The 17,863-nt window shown below is 37.0% G+C and overlaps 1 protein-coding gene across 6 annotated transcripts in view; it reads left to right on the plus strand.

Annotated features, from left to right (window-relative positions):
• Positions 1-17,863, plus strand: part of adamts17 (ADAM metallopeptidase with thrombospondin type 1 motif, 17) — a 417,430-nt gene that overhangs the window by 372,046 nt on the left and 27,521 nt on the right. For 5 of the 6 annotated variants that reach the window (XM_067598186.1, XM_067598185.1, XM_067598187.1 and 2 more), the window contains exon 19: positions 10,988-11,123. The exons of the other annotated variant lie outside the window; for it this stretch is intronic. In XM_067598186.1, coding sequence (XP_067454287.1) covers positions 10,988-11,123 — 136 coding nt within the window. The remainder of the gene's footprint in view (positions 1-10,987; positions 11,124-17,863) is intronic. 6 annotated transcript variants of the gene reach the window in all.

Here is a 17,863-nt window from a genome sequence, read left to right on the forward strand (position 1 = left end):
CGGAGTTATAGCCGTTTCATTTTTCATGGCGAAGGATCGAAATTCGCCGCCCAGCCACGCCCCCTAGGAAAGACTAATGAGAATTGTTTTAGCAACTTTTAATCTCCTATGCCTGTAGATGATACGGACCGAATTTGAAAGTCCTGGGGTCAAATCTCTAGGAGGAGTTCGTTAAAGTATGCGGGCTGGAAATGACAAAATCGGTGCAAAATTTCAACTTTGATACAAAATGGCCGACTTCCTGTTGGAGTTAGGCTATGTGTCCTTGAGACTTTTTGGTGCGTCTGGTCATGATACATATGCATACCGAATTTCGTTCTCCTACGACAATCTGTATCGAGGGGCTCAATTTTCTTGACTTTCTAGGTGGCGCTGTCGAGCCATTTTGTCCCGCTTTATTTCGAGACCCATAAAATATCGAAATTTTCGCCAGTCCTGACATCTGTGCAAATTTTCATGAGTTTTCGTGCATGTTTAGGCCCTCAAAAATGCGTTTGTTTCGGAGGAATAATAATAATAATAATAATAATAATAATTCCTTCAGTTTCAATAGGGCTTCGCACCGGTCGGTGCTCGGGCCCTAATAATAATTCCTTCAGTTCCAATAGGGCTTCGCACCGGTCGGTGCTCGGGCCCTAATAATTCCTTCAGTTTCAATAGGGCTTCGCACCGGTCGGTGCTCGGGCCCTAATAATAATAATTCCTTCAGTTCCAATAGGGCTTCGCACCGGTCGGTGCTCGGGCCCTAAATAATTCCTTCAGTTTCAATAGGGCTTCGCACCGGTAGGTGCTCGGGCCCTAATAATTCCTTCAGTTTCAATAGGGCTTCGCACCGGTAGGTGCTCGGGCCCTAATAATAATTCCTTCAGTTTCAATAGGGCTTCGCACCGGTCGGTGCTCGGGCCCTAATAATAATAATAATTCCTTCAGTTTCAATAGGGCTTCGCACCGGTCGGTGCTCGGGCCCTAAATAATAATTCCTTCAGTTTCAATAGGGCTTCGCACCGGTCGGTGCTCGGGCCCTAATTAAAATTTATAATGGAAAGTCTATGGGAGGAATGTTTGAAAGCTAATATCTCAAAAACTAAAAGTGTTAGAGACTATTCATATTTGAATGGTGAAAGGTGTCTCATCTGAAAATGCTTAACATATTAAAATCTAGTATCAATAGCGCCACCTTGTGGTCAGTTATTAAATGTTTTGCGTTTTGGCTAATAACTCATGAACGGTAAGTCCTATCACAAAAATATGTGGTGAGCATGTTCCTTGGATGATGCTGATTAGATTGATATAGGCCACGCCCATTTGCGCCTTTGAATTTTTTCTGCCATTTGTTTTTTTTAAATTAACATATGTTTTGCTTCTGTTGGCACATATTTCATCCAATCTTCACCAAACTTGGTACATACCATGTTTAGAGGACCCCGAACAAAACGTATTAATTTGTTGTCAGATATCACGTATGATTTGTCTGTTATTGGTTAGCAAAGTTTTGAAGGCGTGGCATAATGTACTTAATGGTCAATAACTCCTCAATACTGAATCGGATTTCGACCAAGTTTAGGAATGTTGTACACAAGGTGACCTTACAGAAGTGTGTAACATTTCATTAAATTCTGCCCAAAGGGGGCGCTAAAGTAAGTTTTTAACATGCTATTTCTGCAATTCTGTTGTCTTTAATGAAGTGAAACTTGGTAGATAAGTTTTCCATGAGAATCTGCACAACATACTGAATTATGGCACCAATAGCCCCACCTCGTGATCATAAATACAAAACCACTATACAACTTATTAACTGTTGAATCTGTTAAATGTAACATGCCATGGTAATCAACTTGTATTCATACAGATGGGGATCCTGAATGAGTCTTTAGTATTTTCAGCAATGCTTTGTGATTTATTTCAGTATTCAGCATTCACACGCATTTTCCGCAGGAAATGCATTTCTAGTTATTCTTCTTTTGCTTCTTATTCTTCCGTACGTTTTTTGAAAGCTTTCAGCTCCTCTATACTTTGAGCGACATAAACCATTCAAATATCAAAATATTCAGCTCTTTCAGGACATCTATGCTTTCAGCTTTCTATCATAATCCATTGATTTTATATAATTTTTTTTATTATTAAAATTTATAATGGAAAGTCTATGGGAGGAATGTTTGAAAGCTAATATCTCAAAAACTAAAACTGCTAGAATATTCAAATTTGAGGTACAGGTGTCCCATCTGAAAATGCCTAACTTATTAAAGGATGGTACCAATAGCGCCACCATGTGGTCAGTTATGAAGTGTTTTGTGTTTTGGATAATAACTCATGAACGGTAAGTCCTATCAAAGAAATATTTGGTCAGGATGTTCCTTGGATGATGCTGATTAGATTTACTTATCGTTCAGGAGTTATTAGCCAAAATGCAAATCATTTAATAACTGACCACATGGTGGCGCTATTGGTACCATGTTTGAATACTGTAAGTATTTTCTGATGGGACACGTATTAAATACCTTAAATATTAACATTCTACCCCTTTTAGTTTTTGAGATATTAGCTTTCAAACATTCCTCCCATAGATTTTCCATTATAAATTTTAATATTAAAAATATATATATAAAATCACTGAAATATGATAGAGAGCTGAAAAGTAATAGCATAAATGTCCTTAAAGAGCTGAACATTTTGATATTTGGATGGTTTCTGTTGTTCAAAGTATAGAGGAGTTGAAAGCCTGCAAAAAATGTACGGAAGAATAAGAATAACTAGAAATGCATTTCCTGCGGAAAATGCGTGTGAATGCTGAATACTGAAATGAATCGCAAAGCACTGTTGAAAATACTAAAGACTCGTTCAGGATCCCCATCTGTACGAATACAATTTGATTACCATGGCATGTTACATTTTACAGATTTGGCAGTTGATAAGTTGTATGGTGGTGTTTATGACTTCAAGGGGGGACTATTGGTGCCATAATTCAGTATGTTGTGCAGATTCTCATGGAAAACTTATCTACCAAGTTTCACTTCATTAAAGACAACAGAATTGTAGAAATAGCAAGTTAAAAAGTTACTTTTTAGTTACTTTTTAGTTACTTTTTTCCTGAATGAGCCTTTAGTGTTTTCAGCAATGCTTTGAGAATTATTTCAGTATTCAGCATTCACTCGTATTTTCTGCAAGAAATGCATTTCTAGTTATTATTATTATTTCGCTGTTTTTCATCATCCAACTAGTCCTACATGATTTGTCGTATCAACTTCGTTTCAAAGTCAAATTACTATTAGTGCCATTGCTTTGCTATTACTTTTCTTATCTCTAATGTAGTCCATTGATTTTACATAATTTTTTAAAGCATTAAAATTTATAATGGAAAGTCAATGGGAGCAATGTTTGAAAGCTCATATCACAAAAACTAAAAGTGCTAAAGTGTTCAAACTTGATTTACAGGTGGCCCATGTGGAATAGCTTAACATATATTAAAATAGGACCTATAGCACCACCATGTGGTCAGTTATTACATGTTTTACGTTTTGGCTTATAACTTATGAGCCGTGAGTCCTATCCAAACAATTTTTGCACAATGTATTCCTTGGATGGTATCAAGTAGACTGATATAGGCCATACCCATTTGTGCCTAGAAAATTTTTCCGCCATTTTTTATTTTTTTTAGAGACACTTTTTTTTTTTTTTTTGGCTTCTTTTGGCACATTTTTCATCCATTCTTTACCAAACTTGATAATACCATATTTAGATGAACCCGAACAGAGCTTTTGTCTTCATTTTTTGGTATCACTTACCATTTGTCTGTAATTGAATACCAAACTTTTGAAGGCATGGCCTGATGCATTTAACAGGTATAACTCTTCAATACTGAATTAGATTGCAACAAAATTATTTGGGAATGTTGTACATAACACCACACTGCAAGTGTGTAACATGACATAAAATTCTGCCCACAGAGGGTGCTAAAGTAGCATTATGCATTGATATTTCTTCAATTCTGTTTTCTTTAATGTAATGATACTCAGTACATAGGTAATCCATGTGAATTTCTTTGACATACTGAACCATGGCACCAATAGTACCACCTTGTGGTCATTACGATAAAACACCATACTACTTTATAACTTTTAAACATAATATTCCATGGTAACCATTTCAGCAAAGTTGTACAGATATGGATCCTGAACAAGTCTGTTTTATTTAATACAGTTTCACCTTTAGGTGGTGCGACAGCATTTGAAAGAACTGCTGCTGGAGCAGAAACTGGCGGCAGCAGAGTCAGTAGCAGGAACTGGCAGGAGTTACCAGCAGTAGTGGCAGCAGCTGGTAGCTTGCAGCTTTCACACACAAGTTCTTCAGAAATTGCAGAATTTTCTAGTTATTATATATTATTTAACCCTTTTTTGTTGTTTAACTACTTCTATACAATTTATCATACAAAATTTGTTTAAAAATCAAAATATACATCACGTTAAGTCAATGTATGCTATTACTTTTCTTTATTGCAACATGTTTCAGTTATTTTATATAATATATGATAATAAATACCTCAGGATGAGACTTGTTTTTCAAGTCTGATCTGCCATTCAAATTTGAATTTTTTTAAAAAAAAATTGTGAAGACAGTTTTTTGCTTCTTTTGGCATATATTTCATCTAATCAACACTAAGCTTTAAACATACCATATTTAGATAACCCTGAACAAAGCTTATGTGTTTGTTTCTTGGTATCACTGTTTGTTTATAATTGGTTACCAATTGTCTTTAATGAAATGAAACTTGGTAAACAAATTCTCCATTTTATTGTGCACAACATACTGAAACATGACACCAATAGCCCCACCTTGTGGCCATTAGTGAAACACCACTGTACCACTCATTAAGTTCCATATCTCTTAAATATAATATTCCATGGTGACCAAATTCTGTAAAGTTGCACAGATGGGGATGCTAAAAAAGTCTGTGACATTTGATAGAAATTGCAGAATTTTCTAGTTATTGTGTGTCTGAAATGAAATGAAAGTCTGAAATGAATTTTGCTTGAAAAACGGTAAGAGTTCAAATAAATTGCTAGAAAAGGTGGAAAGTAACGTGTGTGATGAAAGTTTAAATAAATTTCCTAAAAAAGCTTAAAGAAGAAATGCTTTATATGAATATCACATAGATGAACTGTATTGCTAAACCCTTAATAACGGAAAAGGCATTAGCCTAAATAACTGAGATTTGCCAAGCATTGCTGAAAATGCAGAAATTTCAAAAGAATTGCTAGAATTGAAAGCTGAACTGCATTATTATAGGAAGCTGTGAGCTGAAATGCATTGCTAAAAGAGCTGGAGGCTAAACTGTAATATTTTCACTACCATTGTAATAAATTGTTGAAAAGCTTAATATATTCAAAAATATGAAGGGTAGAAAAAAGTTCAATGGACGCATAAATATCCTTCGAGAACAAGTATAACATTTGAATTATTTCTATAGCTTAAAATATGCAAAAGTAATAGTCGACCAAAAAACATACAGAAGAATAAATTGCAATGCATTGCTGAAAATGCAGAAATCTAAAATGAATTACTTATTTTGAAATTCAGCCTTGTCTATGGCCTACTGATGAGTTCCTATTACGATCTGAGGCTTTCATTTTGAAAAACAAGTCTCATCCTGAGCTTGCTGTTAAGATACAGTTGCTGTCTGGGACGTTTATTTTGAAAAACCAGGTCCATCCAGGTTAACAGAGTGAACATTAGGGGCTTTTATTGAAAAGTCTGGTTCATCCTGACTTCCCTGTTATGATAAAGTTACTGTATTGCGCTTTTATTTTGAAAAAACAGCCTCATCCTAAGTTCCCTGTTAAGATACAGTTGCTGTCTAGGCCTCCTAATTTGAAAATCAAGATCCATCCTGAGCTTCTTGTTAAAATACAGTTACTCTATGGGGATTTGAAAGCATGTATGGGTGAGTGAGAGAGAGTGTATGTGTGTTTCAGAATTCGTGTGTGAAGTGTGTTAGTGTGTGTGTATTTTTTGAAACTATCAGAGATTAGACATTAAGTATATTTTGGTAGAATAAACCTTTAAAACTATAAGTCAGTAGACAGAAAGTAGTATTTGGGTGGAATAAACATTTAAAACTATAAATCGTTAGTTATCTCCTACATTGCATGTAGGAGATAACTATCACTTCCTGTGTCCACGATGTGGCGCTAGAGAACACCCACTAAGTACACGTCATTTTGCTGTATATCGTGTAGACCACACCATGTAAATTTCATGTCAATCAGATGATGTTTGTAACATAAAGCTGATTTCTTGTTGTCAGTAGGTGGCACTATGACAGTGACCAAATATTGACATGTAGATGTGTTCAGGCTTGGACTCTTATCAAGCATGAGAAATTTGAGGCAGACTGAGGCAATGTAATGTGGAGTTCAATTTAGCATTGCAAAGGTCTTTACATGTAACCTATCAATAAGATGTGACTCGGTGTAAATTTCTAGGAGTTGTTCATTAAAATACAACACCTGTCAATGGCTTCACTTTGCAAAATTGATTCAAAATGGCTGACTTCCTGTTAGACTTAGGTTGTGGCTCCAAGAGGCGTTTTTTAAGTCTGGAGATGATACATCTGCCTACCAAATTTCATAAAATTACGTCAAAATTAAATGTGGGGACTTTGACTTTGAAATTTAGGGGGCGTCCTTGAGCCATTTGCCACACCCATGACAAAGATCCATATACAGTATGAAGTTACGCTACTTCTGATGCATGTCCAAACAGAAGGAAGCAGCTTAGTTGGCCAAAATTAAAGCCACAAGCATCAATGAGTAGGTTTCAGCCTTCACAAAAATAAAGGTGAGCAAACTTATTTCAGCTACTTTAATCCTGTTTAAGGAAGAAGCAAGACCAGTCACACACTTGTTTCATCAACACAAAGCCTTTAGCACTTAACAATCACGCAAGTTCCACCATTCGTCCCGCCTTCATTGGATTTGTGAGTTTAATGAGGATTGCTCAAAAGCATCAAAGCAGCAAAAGTATTGAGTTATGAGAAAATATGTGATAGGCAACGCCCACTTGCACTGATCAATATGGCACTTTAGGTTTTGGTTAACACTTGCTCCCAGAGCATGCACACCAATTTTGGTGAAATTCTGTCCATTGGATTTTCAGATACGTGTTTGTGGTATTTTTGGTGCCCCCTATGGGTCAGACTCAAAATGCTTTGGTAGACCTATTGCCAATCATGGACTGAATTTATGTACCAAAATTTATGATGAGAAATTATTAATGGGTTAAGGCCAATAATTGCTAAGCCACATCCTTTGCAAAGAAATTGTGGTTGAAGTCGGCCATGTTTTTTTATGGATCTCGCTCATTTACAGTAGAAATGTGTATCTCAGTCCCGCAACGCTCTATACACACCAGCAAGCATGGCTCATCTCCCCAGGTAATGGTGAGGTGGTATCTTCTGTCTTTAGTAACAGGCTATGTACCACAGCCCTTTAAAGTAGCTGTAATTAAACCTCTTCTTAAGAAGCCTACTTTTGATTCAGGTGTTTTAGCCAATTATAGACCTATATCTAACCTTCCATTTCTATCTAAGATCCTTGAGAAAGCAGTCTCTAATCAGTTATGTGACTGTCCACATAACAATAGTTTATTTGAGGATTTTCAGTCAGGATTTAGAGCGCATCATAGCACAGAGACAGCACTGGTGAAAGTCACAAATGACCTCCTAACTGCATCGGACAAAGGATTTGTCTCTATACTTGTCCTGTTAGATCTTAGTGCTGCATTCGACACAATTGACCATCAAATCCTTTTGCAGAGACTGGAACATTTAATTGGCATTAAAGGAACTGCATTAAGCTGGTTTAAGTCCTATTTATCAGACCGATTTCAGTTTGTACATGTTAATGATGAATCCTCCATGAAGGCAAAAGTTAGACATGGAGTTCCACAAGGTTCTGTACTTGGACCAATTCTATTCACCTTATATATGCTTCCTTTTGGTAATATTATTAGGAAACACTCCATAAATTTTCATTGTTACGCAGATGACACCCAATTATATTTATCAGTGAAGCCAGATGAACCCAATCAGTTAAACAAACACCAAGCATGCCTTAAGGACATAAAGACCTGGATGACCTGCAATTTTCTACCACTAAATTCAGATAAAACTGAAGTTATTGTGCTTGGCCCTAAACACCTTAGAAACACATTATCTAGTGATATAGCTACTCTGGATGGCATTACCCTGGCCTCCAGCACCACCGTAAGGAATCTGGGAGTTATCTTTGATCAGGATATGTCCCTTAACTCCCACATGAATCAAATTTCAAAGACTGCCTTTTTTCACTTTCGTAATATCACAAAAATCAGGCACATCCTGTCCCTAAAAGATGTAGAAAAACTAGTTCACGCATTTGTTACTTCTAGGCTGGATTATTGCAATTCCTTATTATCAGGCTGCCCTAACAAGTCTCTAAAGACTCTCCAGCTGGTCCAGAATGCAGCTACACTGTACTGACTAAAACTAGAAAAAGAGACCACATTTCTCCCATTTTAGCTTCGCTACATTGGCTTCCTGTAAAATCTAGAATAGAATTTAAAATCCTTCTCCTAACTTACAAAGCGCTTAATAGTCAGGCACCATCATATCTTGAAGAGCTCATAATACCGTATTATCCCACTAGAACACTGCGCTCCCAGTATGCAGGCTTACTGGTGGTCCCCACAGTCTTTAAAAGTAGAATGGGAAGCAGAGCCTTCAGCTATCAGGCTCCTCTTCTATGGAACCATCTACCAGATTCAGTCCGGGGTGCAGACACCCTCTCTATGTTTAAGAGTAGGCTTAAAACTTTCCTTTTTGATAAAGCTTATAGTTAGGGCCGACCAGGCTCGCCTTGGATCAGCCCTTAGTTATGCTGCTATAGGCCTAGACAGCTGGGGGACTTCCCATGATGCACTGAGCTCCTCTCTCCTCCTCCTCCTCTCCATCTGCATGCATTCATGTAACATCAATGCATGTCACTAACTTTGCTTCTTCCCCGGAGTTTTTTGTGCTTTCTCATCTCACAGGAAAACCTGGGTCCCGGGACGAGCCTTCGCAGCCCTTCACAGTCCTGATGGCATCCTTCCCTGTCTATTGATGCTTATGCTTGTTGTTGTTGTTGTGATTGTTGCTCTCCTGTCCCCCCTCCCCTCTCTCTTTCTCTCTCTCAACCCAACCGGTCAAAGCAGATGGCCGCCCACCAAAAGCCGGGATCTGCTTGAGGTTTCTACCCGTTAAAGGGGAGTTTTTCCTTACCGCTGTCGCCAAGTGCTTGCTCATGGGGGAACTGTTGGGTCTCTGTAAATTAAAGAGTACGGTCTTGACCAGCTCTATGTGAAAAGTGCCTTGAGATGACTTCTGTTGTGATATGGCGCTATATTAATAAAAATTGATTGATTGATTGAATTGATTGACATAAGGAGTTCTTGCAAGTCAAGAACTATTCAGCTAGATGCATTTTGTCCTCCACCCCATGGGGACTCCAGGAAGGCAAAACTGCACTTCTTGTGCCCAGCATGTGCACTGGCATGTTATGTTGAATGCATTGCCTCCGTTTCATGCAGTGAAGAGGTGCTCATGTGCTATGGAGAGGGAGTGGCTGGTAAAGCCCTATCCAAGAAGCACCGAGCTAGTTGGCTGTGTCAGTACATCTCTGAAGCTTACAGGCAGGTGGGTAAGGACCACCCTACTGTGGTTCAAGCACATTCCACATGTGATGTAGCAGTTTCTATGGCCTTGTTCAGTGGTGTTGAGGACATATGCACAGCAACTTCTTGGTCTACGCCTTGTCTGTCCATAAGGTTGTATCTCTTGGACATGACGTGAATGAGGTGTGCAGGGTGTCTGTTGTATGATCGTGACGCCTGCAAGGTTAGGCCATGGTTACACCCAGTTCATGTTCATGTTAACTGTGCCGGGTGGGGCCCCCTACTGCTCTGCGTAAGCAGCTGGGATTATAAAGTAGTAGGCTGCTGCGACCTAACTTAACTACTACAGCTCAGTGAGGCAGTCTGATGACATGTCATTGCAGTGCGAACATTCATTGTGCTCTGCCTGCTGTACCCATAGATTGAGTCCAGTAGAGGGCGAAGTCTGTGTGAAATAGAACAAAGGTTACAATATTGTAACCCTAGTTCTATAAGCACAGGCAGAGCCCTCTACCTATGGACCCTGCTGCTCCCACGCTGTCCACTGAAGTGGTTTTGGGATGGGAACTGCAGCAAGGTGCTGCCTTTTATACTGTGTGGGACACATGGACTCAGTAGGCGCGTCCTGATTGTCCAGCTACATACATGGAAATTTCAGTGGGCGACTAGGTGTATGTAATTGGATGAGAGTATTACTCAAAGAACCTAGTAGAGGGCTCCTCCTGTGCTTTTAGAACTAGGGTTCCAATATCATAACCTTCATCTTTACTGACTTGGCGTCTGCGTTTCTTTGGAATGGTGGAAGATGTGGCACTCACTGTAATTGTGTCTCAGAGTGTGAAGAATCTATCTTCATCATGCAGTTTGCACACACATTTCACAGCTATTCCATTTTAAAGGTCCATTTGCTCTCCTTGTAGCAACTTGTTAGCGGGTCCCAGCAGCATAAGCACCAACAACAAGGAAATTTTATGAACAAGGGAAATATACACTTTGTGAATTAGATGGGTGATGAACACAACATTTTTCATCTCTGTAATGTGTTGGGTTCTGTGGGGGCCATACCATCTGTTTCAGGGCTCCTTGTTCTTATTGTAGCTGAACATAGTTCTTTATGACTCTGGCTGTATGACACCTCCTGTATAGTATTGTATAATGAATAAGAATCTAAACATGTAGAGTGCCTAAAACTTACTCAGGGGTGACAAACTTAAAGGGTTGTGTATGTGTGTGTGTGTGTGTGTGTGTGTGTGTATATGTGTGTGTGTGTGTGTTTGTGTGTGTATATGTGTGTGTGCAGGTGAGAGGAAGACAGTGGTTTCCTGTATGAGGATAGCCAATAAAACCATGGAGGTGGTCAACAATAGTTACTGTCAACCCGAGAACCGGCCACTACCCCAAGTACGACCCTGCAACTCTCACCCCTGCCAATACCGGTGAGACACACACTATCTCTCCCTCTCTCACATACACACACACACACACACACACACACACACACATACACACACAAACACAAAGCATTTTTTCTATTTTTGTGGGGATTTTTACTAACACACACAACACACAAACAAACACACACAGACAATTCTGTGTCATGTCTGTGTCATTCCTGATTTTCAAAATAGAAGTCCAATATGGTAAACATATCATATCAGGCAAGTCAGGATAAGCCAGGGTGTGAGAGCTGTGTGAGAGCTGTGTGAGAGCTGTGAGAGAGCTGCGAACACTGTTATCTTTGCTCTTTACTTATTATTGTGTGAGAGCTGTGAAGCAATCACACATTGTTCTTCTTATCCTTTGTTCTTCTTTTTATTATTTCATGTTCCATACATTTTTTGGCCCCTTTCAACTGCTGCATACTTTGTGCTATAAATTGATTACCAAACTTTTGGCGTGGCCTGATGCACTTAATGGACCATAACTCTTCAATACTACCCACAGGGGGTGCTACTGTAATGTTATAAATTGACATTTCTACAATTCCAGTGTCTTTAATTAAATTAAACTTGGTATACAAGTTCTCCATGACAATGTGAATGACACATTGAAACATGGCACCAATAGCCCCACCTTGTGGCCTTTAGTGAAACACCACCATAGTACTTATTAAGTTCCATGTCTCTTTTTTTTAAGGTTACAATAAAATAGTACACAGTAAAAAGTTATATTAAATTGTGCAGGAAAGGAAGGAAGCCCAGAGGGCTTACATGAAGTCCTCCCCTTCATTTCAACAAGTCATTAAAAAAATACTGAGTCATAAAACAATATAACATCAAATAGACAAAAAAACGAGTATAGCAGAAAAGAAGAGAAAAATAAAAAATAATCAAAACAGAAATTTGAACACTTCATATGTGCAAGATGTGTAATACATACCCAGTCACACAAAATTCTATTTTGATATAAGATCGTTTTTAAATGTGTTTTAAATGTTATTAAAGAAGATGACAACTTCAGAGTAGTACTTTGTGAATTCAATTCCTTTAAATTTGATTAAAAAAAATTGATGATTGGAAGTGTGACAATAAAGTACATGAAAGTCCTTTGATTGCCTCTTTGAATTAGAGTGAATGTCTGATGATAAAAGGGAAAAATTATGAAATGTATCTGGAAGATTTTGCTTGTGATATATGAATTTGAACATAAACACACATGTTAGAGGAATATTTATAGATTAAATTTCCTAAACAAAGCTGCAGATGGCTCTTGGCTAGTGGAGTTTGAAATCATTCTTAAAAATCTTTTTTGGATTAAAAGTAACTGAGGTGTGAAGGATTTGTAGCAGCCCAAACAATATTACAATAATCGATATATGGATAGATTAGACTATAATACAGAGTTAAATAAGAAGAAGGATGAATCAGAGAACAAACTTTCCTCAATATTCCAATCATTTTCATTGACTTTTTGCAAACATGTTCAATATGTTTTTTCCAAGTAGGTCTTGGATCTACAGTAACTCCTAAGAATTTAGTAAATGGGACTTGAAACATTCCTGTATCATAAATGAATATTTTAGCATCATCTTTTAAATATTTTTTGTTTGTATCGCAAAATATCATAAAATTAGATTTTTTGACATTCAGAGTGAGTTTGCTCATCCAAAACCATTTAGAAATGAAGGACATTCCATTGTTTGCGTGCTGGATTAGTGATTTGAAATCATCATGAGTAGCTATGAGATTAGTATCATCAGCAAATAAAATAGGAAAAAAATCTTTGCTAACCATGGGCAAGTCATTAATGTAAATCAAGAATAGCAGTGGACCAAGGATAGAATCTCGGGGTAATGCACAAAGTAATTTTAATCTATTTGAGATGCATTTATGGATACAAATTGTTCTCTATTGTTTAAATAACTGGCTATCCATTCGAGTGCAACATCATGTAATCCATATTTGTTAAGCTTGGAAATAAGAATATTGTGGTTAATTGTGTCAAGTGCTTTGAATAAGATGCTGAGTGCAATTTTTTTTTCATCCAAGGCAATAGAAATCTTGTTGACAAGCTGTAACAGTGCCAATTCTGTTGAGTATTTTTTTTGACAACCATATTGATGTTTGTACAGGATATTGTTCTCAACTAAGTGCTTTGAGAGTTTTGCATAAACGAGATTCTCCAGAATTTTTGAAAAACAAGGTAATATAGAGATTGAATGATAATTTGTAAAGGTATCATGATCACGTGATTTATAAAGGGGTATAATTTTAACAACTTTGAGATCGTGTGGCACAACACCTGTTCGTAAGGATAAGGAGAAAATATGGATAAGAGGCTCAATGACTGAATTAATAATTTCTTTTATCAAGTTACTTCTGATTCCATCATGTCCCTCAGCAAAATCCTTTAGCTTCATAATAATACTATGTATTTCTTTAGCAGTGGGTGGCTCAAAATCGCAAAGTGAGGAAAATTTACCCGTAATTAAATCAGTTGGAGTCTCATTAAAATTCATGGCTAAGGAAAATCCTACATTTATAAAAAAAATTATTGAAACCCTCAGCTATCTCCCTGCGGTTAAGAGGAATTCCATCACTCCCCAACATTTCAGATGGCCCAACAACAGGAGCTTTTTTTCTATTTAGTAATTGATTGATAAGTTTCCATGATGACTTAATATCATTAGAGGCTTGGGTGAATTTCTCTGAAAAATATTTCTTTTTGGTTTTTCTTAATAATTGGGTAAAATTATTATTAAATAAATATTAAATAAATTATTTTGGTACTTCTTATCTTCCAGATTTGGAGGAGTGGGATTCATAACAAATTTCTTATATAATTTGTTCTTTACAATAGAGAATGTTTTTAATTCTTCAGTCAGCCAAGGTTTCCCATTTGGAGTCATTTGTTTTTGTCCTTAATTAATGGAAAACATTTGTTAAAATCAGAATTGAAAACAGCTAAAAATGTGTGATAACCTCTTTCAACATCTTGTTGATGGTAAACCTCATCCCATGAAACTTCATTTATCAATGACTTGAAAGATTCAATATTCTTTCTGGAAAACTTGATATTTTGTGATCTCTTGTGGAGTATTTTTAGATTTGCTGTGCTTACTGAAATACTGGAAGATGATCAGAAATATCAGTCAGCAATAATCCTGCACTAATATTGTAATCTTAGTAATTAATTAATATGTTGTCAACAAGTGTAGCAGATGAACTTGTTATTCTAGTAGGTGTATAAATCAAGGGATAAAAATAAGTTGAAGAAAGTAAATTGAGAAAATCAACAGTAGATGACAATCATCTCTGAGGAAATTAATATTGAAATCACCAAGTAACATACACATTTTCCCTTCCTTACATTCAATTCAAGGGTACAGTAAAGGTTATCCATGAAAGTGCTGATGTCAGAATCAGATGATCTATAAATACATCCAATTATAATACTTTTGCCATCAAATAGTGAACAACAGGGAATTTCGATGAACAATGATTGTATATCAGTCTTATCTAAATTAAAGCTAAGTTCTTTTCTTTCAATGAAGTTAAAAGTGTTTTGGTAAATAAATTGAGACTCCACCTCCTACTCTGTTCTTTCTGCAAGAATGAACAGCATTGAATTGTGACATTATGCTACATCCTCATTAAGCCAAGTTTTTGATAAAGCAATCACTGAAAAGGTATGCTTTCTAGTGGATAAATATCGACTGATTGATTAATACTTCTTTATCCTCAGATTGGCTTTGGGTTAAATAATTAAACCGATCCTCATAAACTGACAATTATCAATTATCAAGATTATTGTCAGGATCAAAGTATTCATTGTAAATGGTAATATTATCATTATTTAGGTCAAAAGGGTTGAAAACTAAAACATCACTTACACAGGAACCAGAGTCGTCAATAATATTGATATTAGTGCTAGAATATTCAGCGGAGCAACTCATGATTCAGTAGGGTGACTAAAAACAGCACAGCAAAACATCTCTAGTTTGGTCGAGGAGGGTGAACAACTAACTTGTCATACTTCTAGCAGGCAATGTTGCCTTTCAGTCTCTCAGCTGAGTTAGGGCAGCAGATCTTTCCTCTTCAGTTGGACACTTTCTGAAAAGTCTTCATTAATAAAAAAAAGTTAGTACTCTTGAGGTTCTTTGCACATTTCATGATTTCTTCCTTATCCTTAAACCGGGGTAGTTTCAGCTCAATAGATCTTGGATGTCCAGTGTGTCCATAATTTTCTATGCGATGTGCTCTCTCAATTTCAATGAGCTTAGGGTCAATTTTGAGGTGGTCAGAGAAAAGCTTTTTTGCTTTGCTCTCAGTGTCAGACCATGATTTTGAATCTGGTATGCCATCAATGACCAGATTATTTCTCCTGGATTGGTTTTCCAGGTAATCCAGTTTTGTAAACAGGTCATTAGTGGGTGTTTGGTGACCTGAGAGACTCTCTGTTATAGCTCTGATTTCCTCCATGCTTTTCTCCTTGTTGGCATTCAAGTCATCCAAGTCAGAGTGTAGTGTAGACTGGCTTTTAGCTGCTGAATATCCTTAGACATGCTTGAAATGTCTTTGACAGGGCCATCAACACGGGAGATGGTAGAATCAACAAATTTGTAAACATGACTAATAACTCTTTTCTTGTTGCTCAAGTAGTTCTTTGTAAAAAGTCATCTGCTGTTCCAGCAGCTCATGAACCACAGACAGAGTGACAGGTTCTTCTTTACCTCTTCTAGACATTTTGATTTCTGAGTTCATCAAGATTTAGATTTGAGGAGCTTACTCTGAGGAGAAAGTCAAAGAAGGAAGGCAGGTATGGAGGATGAAAGATCCCGTAGGCCAAGACTGTCAATCAAAAAAATCTCTTTATGGGTTGATCATCCACACATTAGGAACTCTTCACCATATATTACTTGGAAATTTGATTAAAAACTGTTTATATGATTTTAAAAAATATTTAAATAGGTCCAGAAATACAAAAATATAATATAAATGGCTTGTAGCCAAAGTTCATGCTGCTGCCGGACAGGAAGTAGGAAGTCAGAATATTAAATATAATATTCCATGGAGACCAAATTCAGTAAAGTTGTACAGATGGGGATGTTGAACAAATCTGTAGCATTTGATACAGTTTCACCAAAAACTGTGGTCACAGAAGAAACTTGCGATGGCAGCATCAGCACCAGCAACAGTTAGCAGCTGCCAGCCTCAGCAGCAGCAGTTAACAGTTTGCAGCTCTCATACGCAATTTTCATCAGATTACATTTGACTATATGAGACTGTTTGACAGCACTCTCTGTGCTTTCGGGTGATTTACTCAAAAAGTGTAGGTCCTATTTTAATGGAAGTATCATTGGATGAGAAAGGACAAGATTGTCTACATTTTTTAGTATAAATTGTGCTTGTACAGTGTAAGATGTGGAAGTAAGATTACAATGTTTTGAAGATTTTTGATAAAATTTGAAGGCCTGAACTGTCAGTGACATAATGCACTCTGAGTCTGAACATTCTGTGCAATACACACTAATGTAAAAACCTGAGAAGGGCTGAAAATTTCATAAAACTTGAACTGTGATTGTGTAAAAACCATAAAAGATATCAAAAAGCTGAATACAAGTTTAATAGCTGAAAGTCTTGTGACCCGTTTAAAGCTGAAATGAAGTCTCTAGCTGAAAGTATGTGGAAATAGTTGAATGTCAAAGTGGAGTGGGTTGAAGAGGATTTGAACATTCCGTACATTCATTTCAAGGGCAAAATTTTTTTGGAAAAAGCGGAATATTTTAAAAAGTATGAAAGATATTAAAAAGTTGAATACAAGCCTAAATGTCCTTAAAGAGCTGAACATTTTGATATCTGAATGGTTGAAATAGCTGAAAGTATGGAGGAGTTAAAAGGCTACAAAAACGTACGGCATAATGATAAACTAGAAAATGAAAATTTCCTGCAGAAAAGGCGTGTGAATGCTGACAGCTGAAATGAATTGCAAAACATTGCTGAAAATCCAGAAATCTGAAATGGATTTTGTTTAAAAAAGCTGAAAGCTGAAATGCATTGCACTGAACTGCTGAAAAACTTAACGTAAGTACTTAAAACGTAAGTAGTTGGACAGAATACAGTATTTGCGTGTAATAAACCTTTAGGGCTAAGTAGTTAGAAAGAATGCAGTATTTGGGTGGAATAAACCTTTAAAGGTAAGTAGTTAGAATGCGGCTTTTAGGTGGAATAAACCTTTAAACCTAAGTAATTAGACAGAACTCAGTATTTGGGTGGAATAAACCTTTAAAACACGTCTAAAAATAGCTTCACAGCACAGCCACAGGTTGCTATGGTTACAGTGCACCCCTCTAAGTGATTTAAAATTGGGGGAGACAATCTGTTTCTAGGCCAAAATCAGGCACGAACAACTTCCTATAACTCAAAAACTAAAAGTCACAGTGAAAAAACTTCTTCAGCATGAGTGACCCGAGACTTCAGTGGCGATACTGATGTAGGAATGTTTCTGTACGATTTAAAATAAAGGAGCTGTGATAACTTATATTTGACCATCGTCTCCGTTTTTGACAACGAATTTCACACCGCAGATAACATTGGAGTGAATGAGACTGTTTGACAGCACTCTCTGCGCGTTCGGGCAATTTACTCAAAAACTGTGAGTCCTATCTTAATGGAAGCAACATTGGATGAGAGAGGACAGTAAGGGAAAGTAAGATCATAATGTTTTGAAGATTTTT

The sequence above is a fragment of the Thunnus thynnus genome, chromosome 1 (genome assembly GCF_963924715.1).
Source record: "Thunnus thynnus chromosome 1, fThuThy2.1, whole genome shotgun sequence".
Classification (NCBI taxonomy): Eukaryota; Metazoa; Chordata; class Actinopteri; order Scombriformes; family Scombridae; genus Thunnus; species Thunnus thynnus.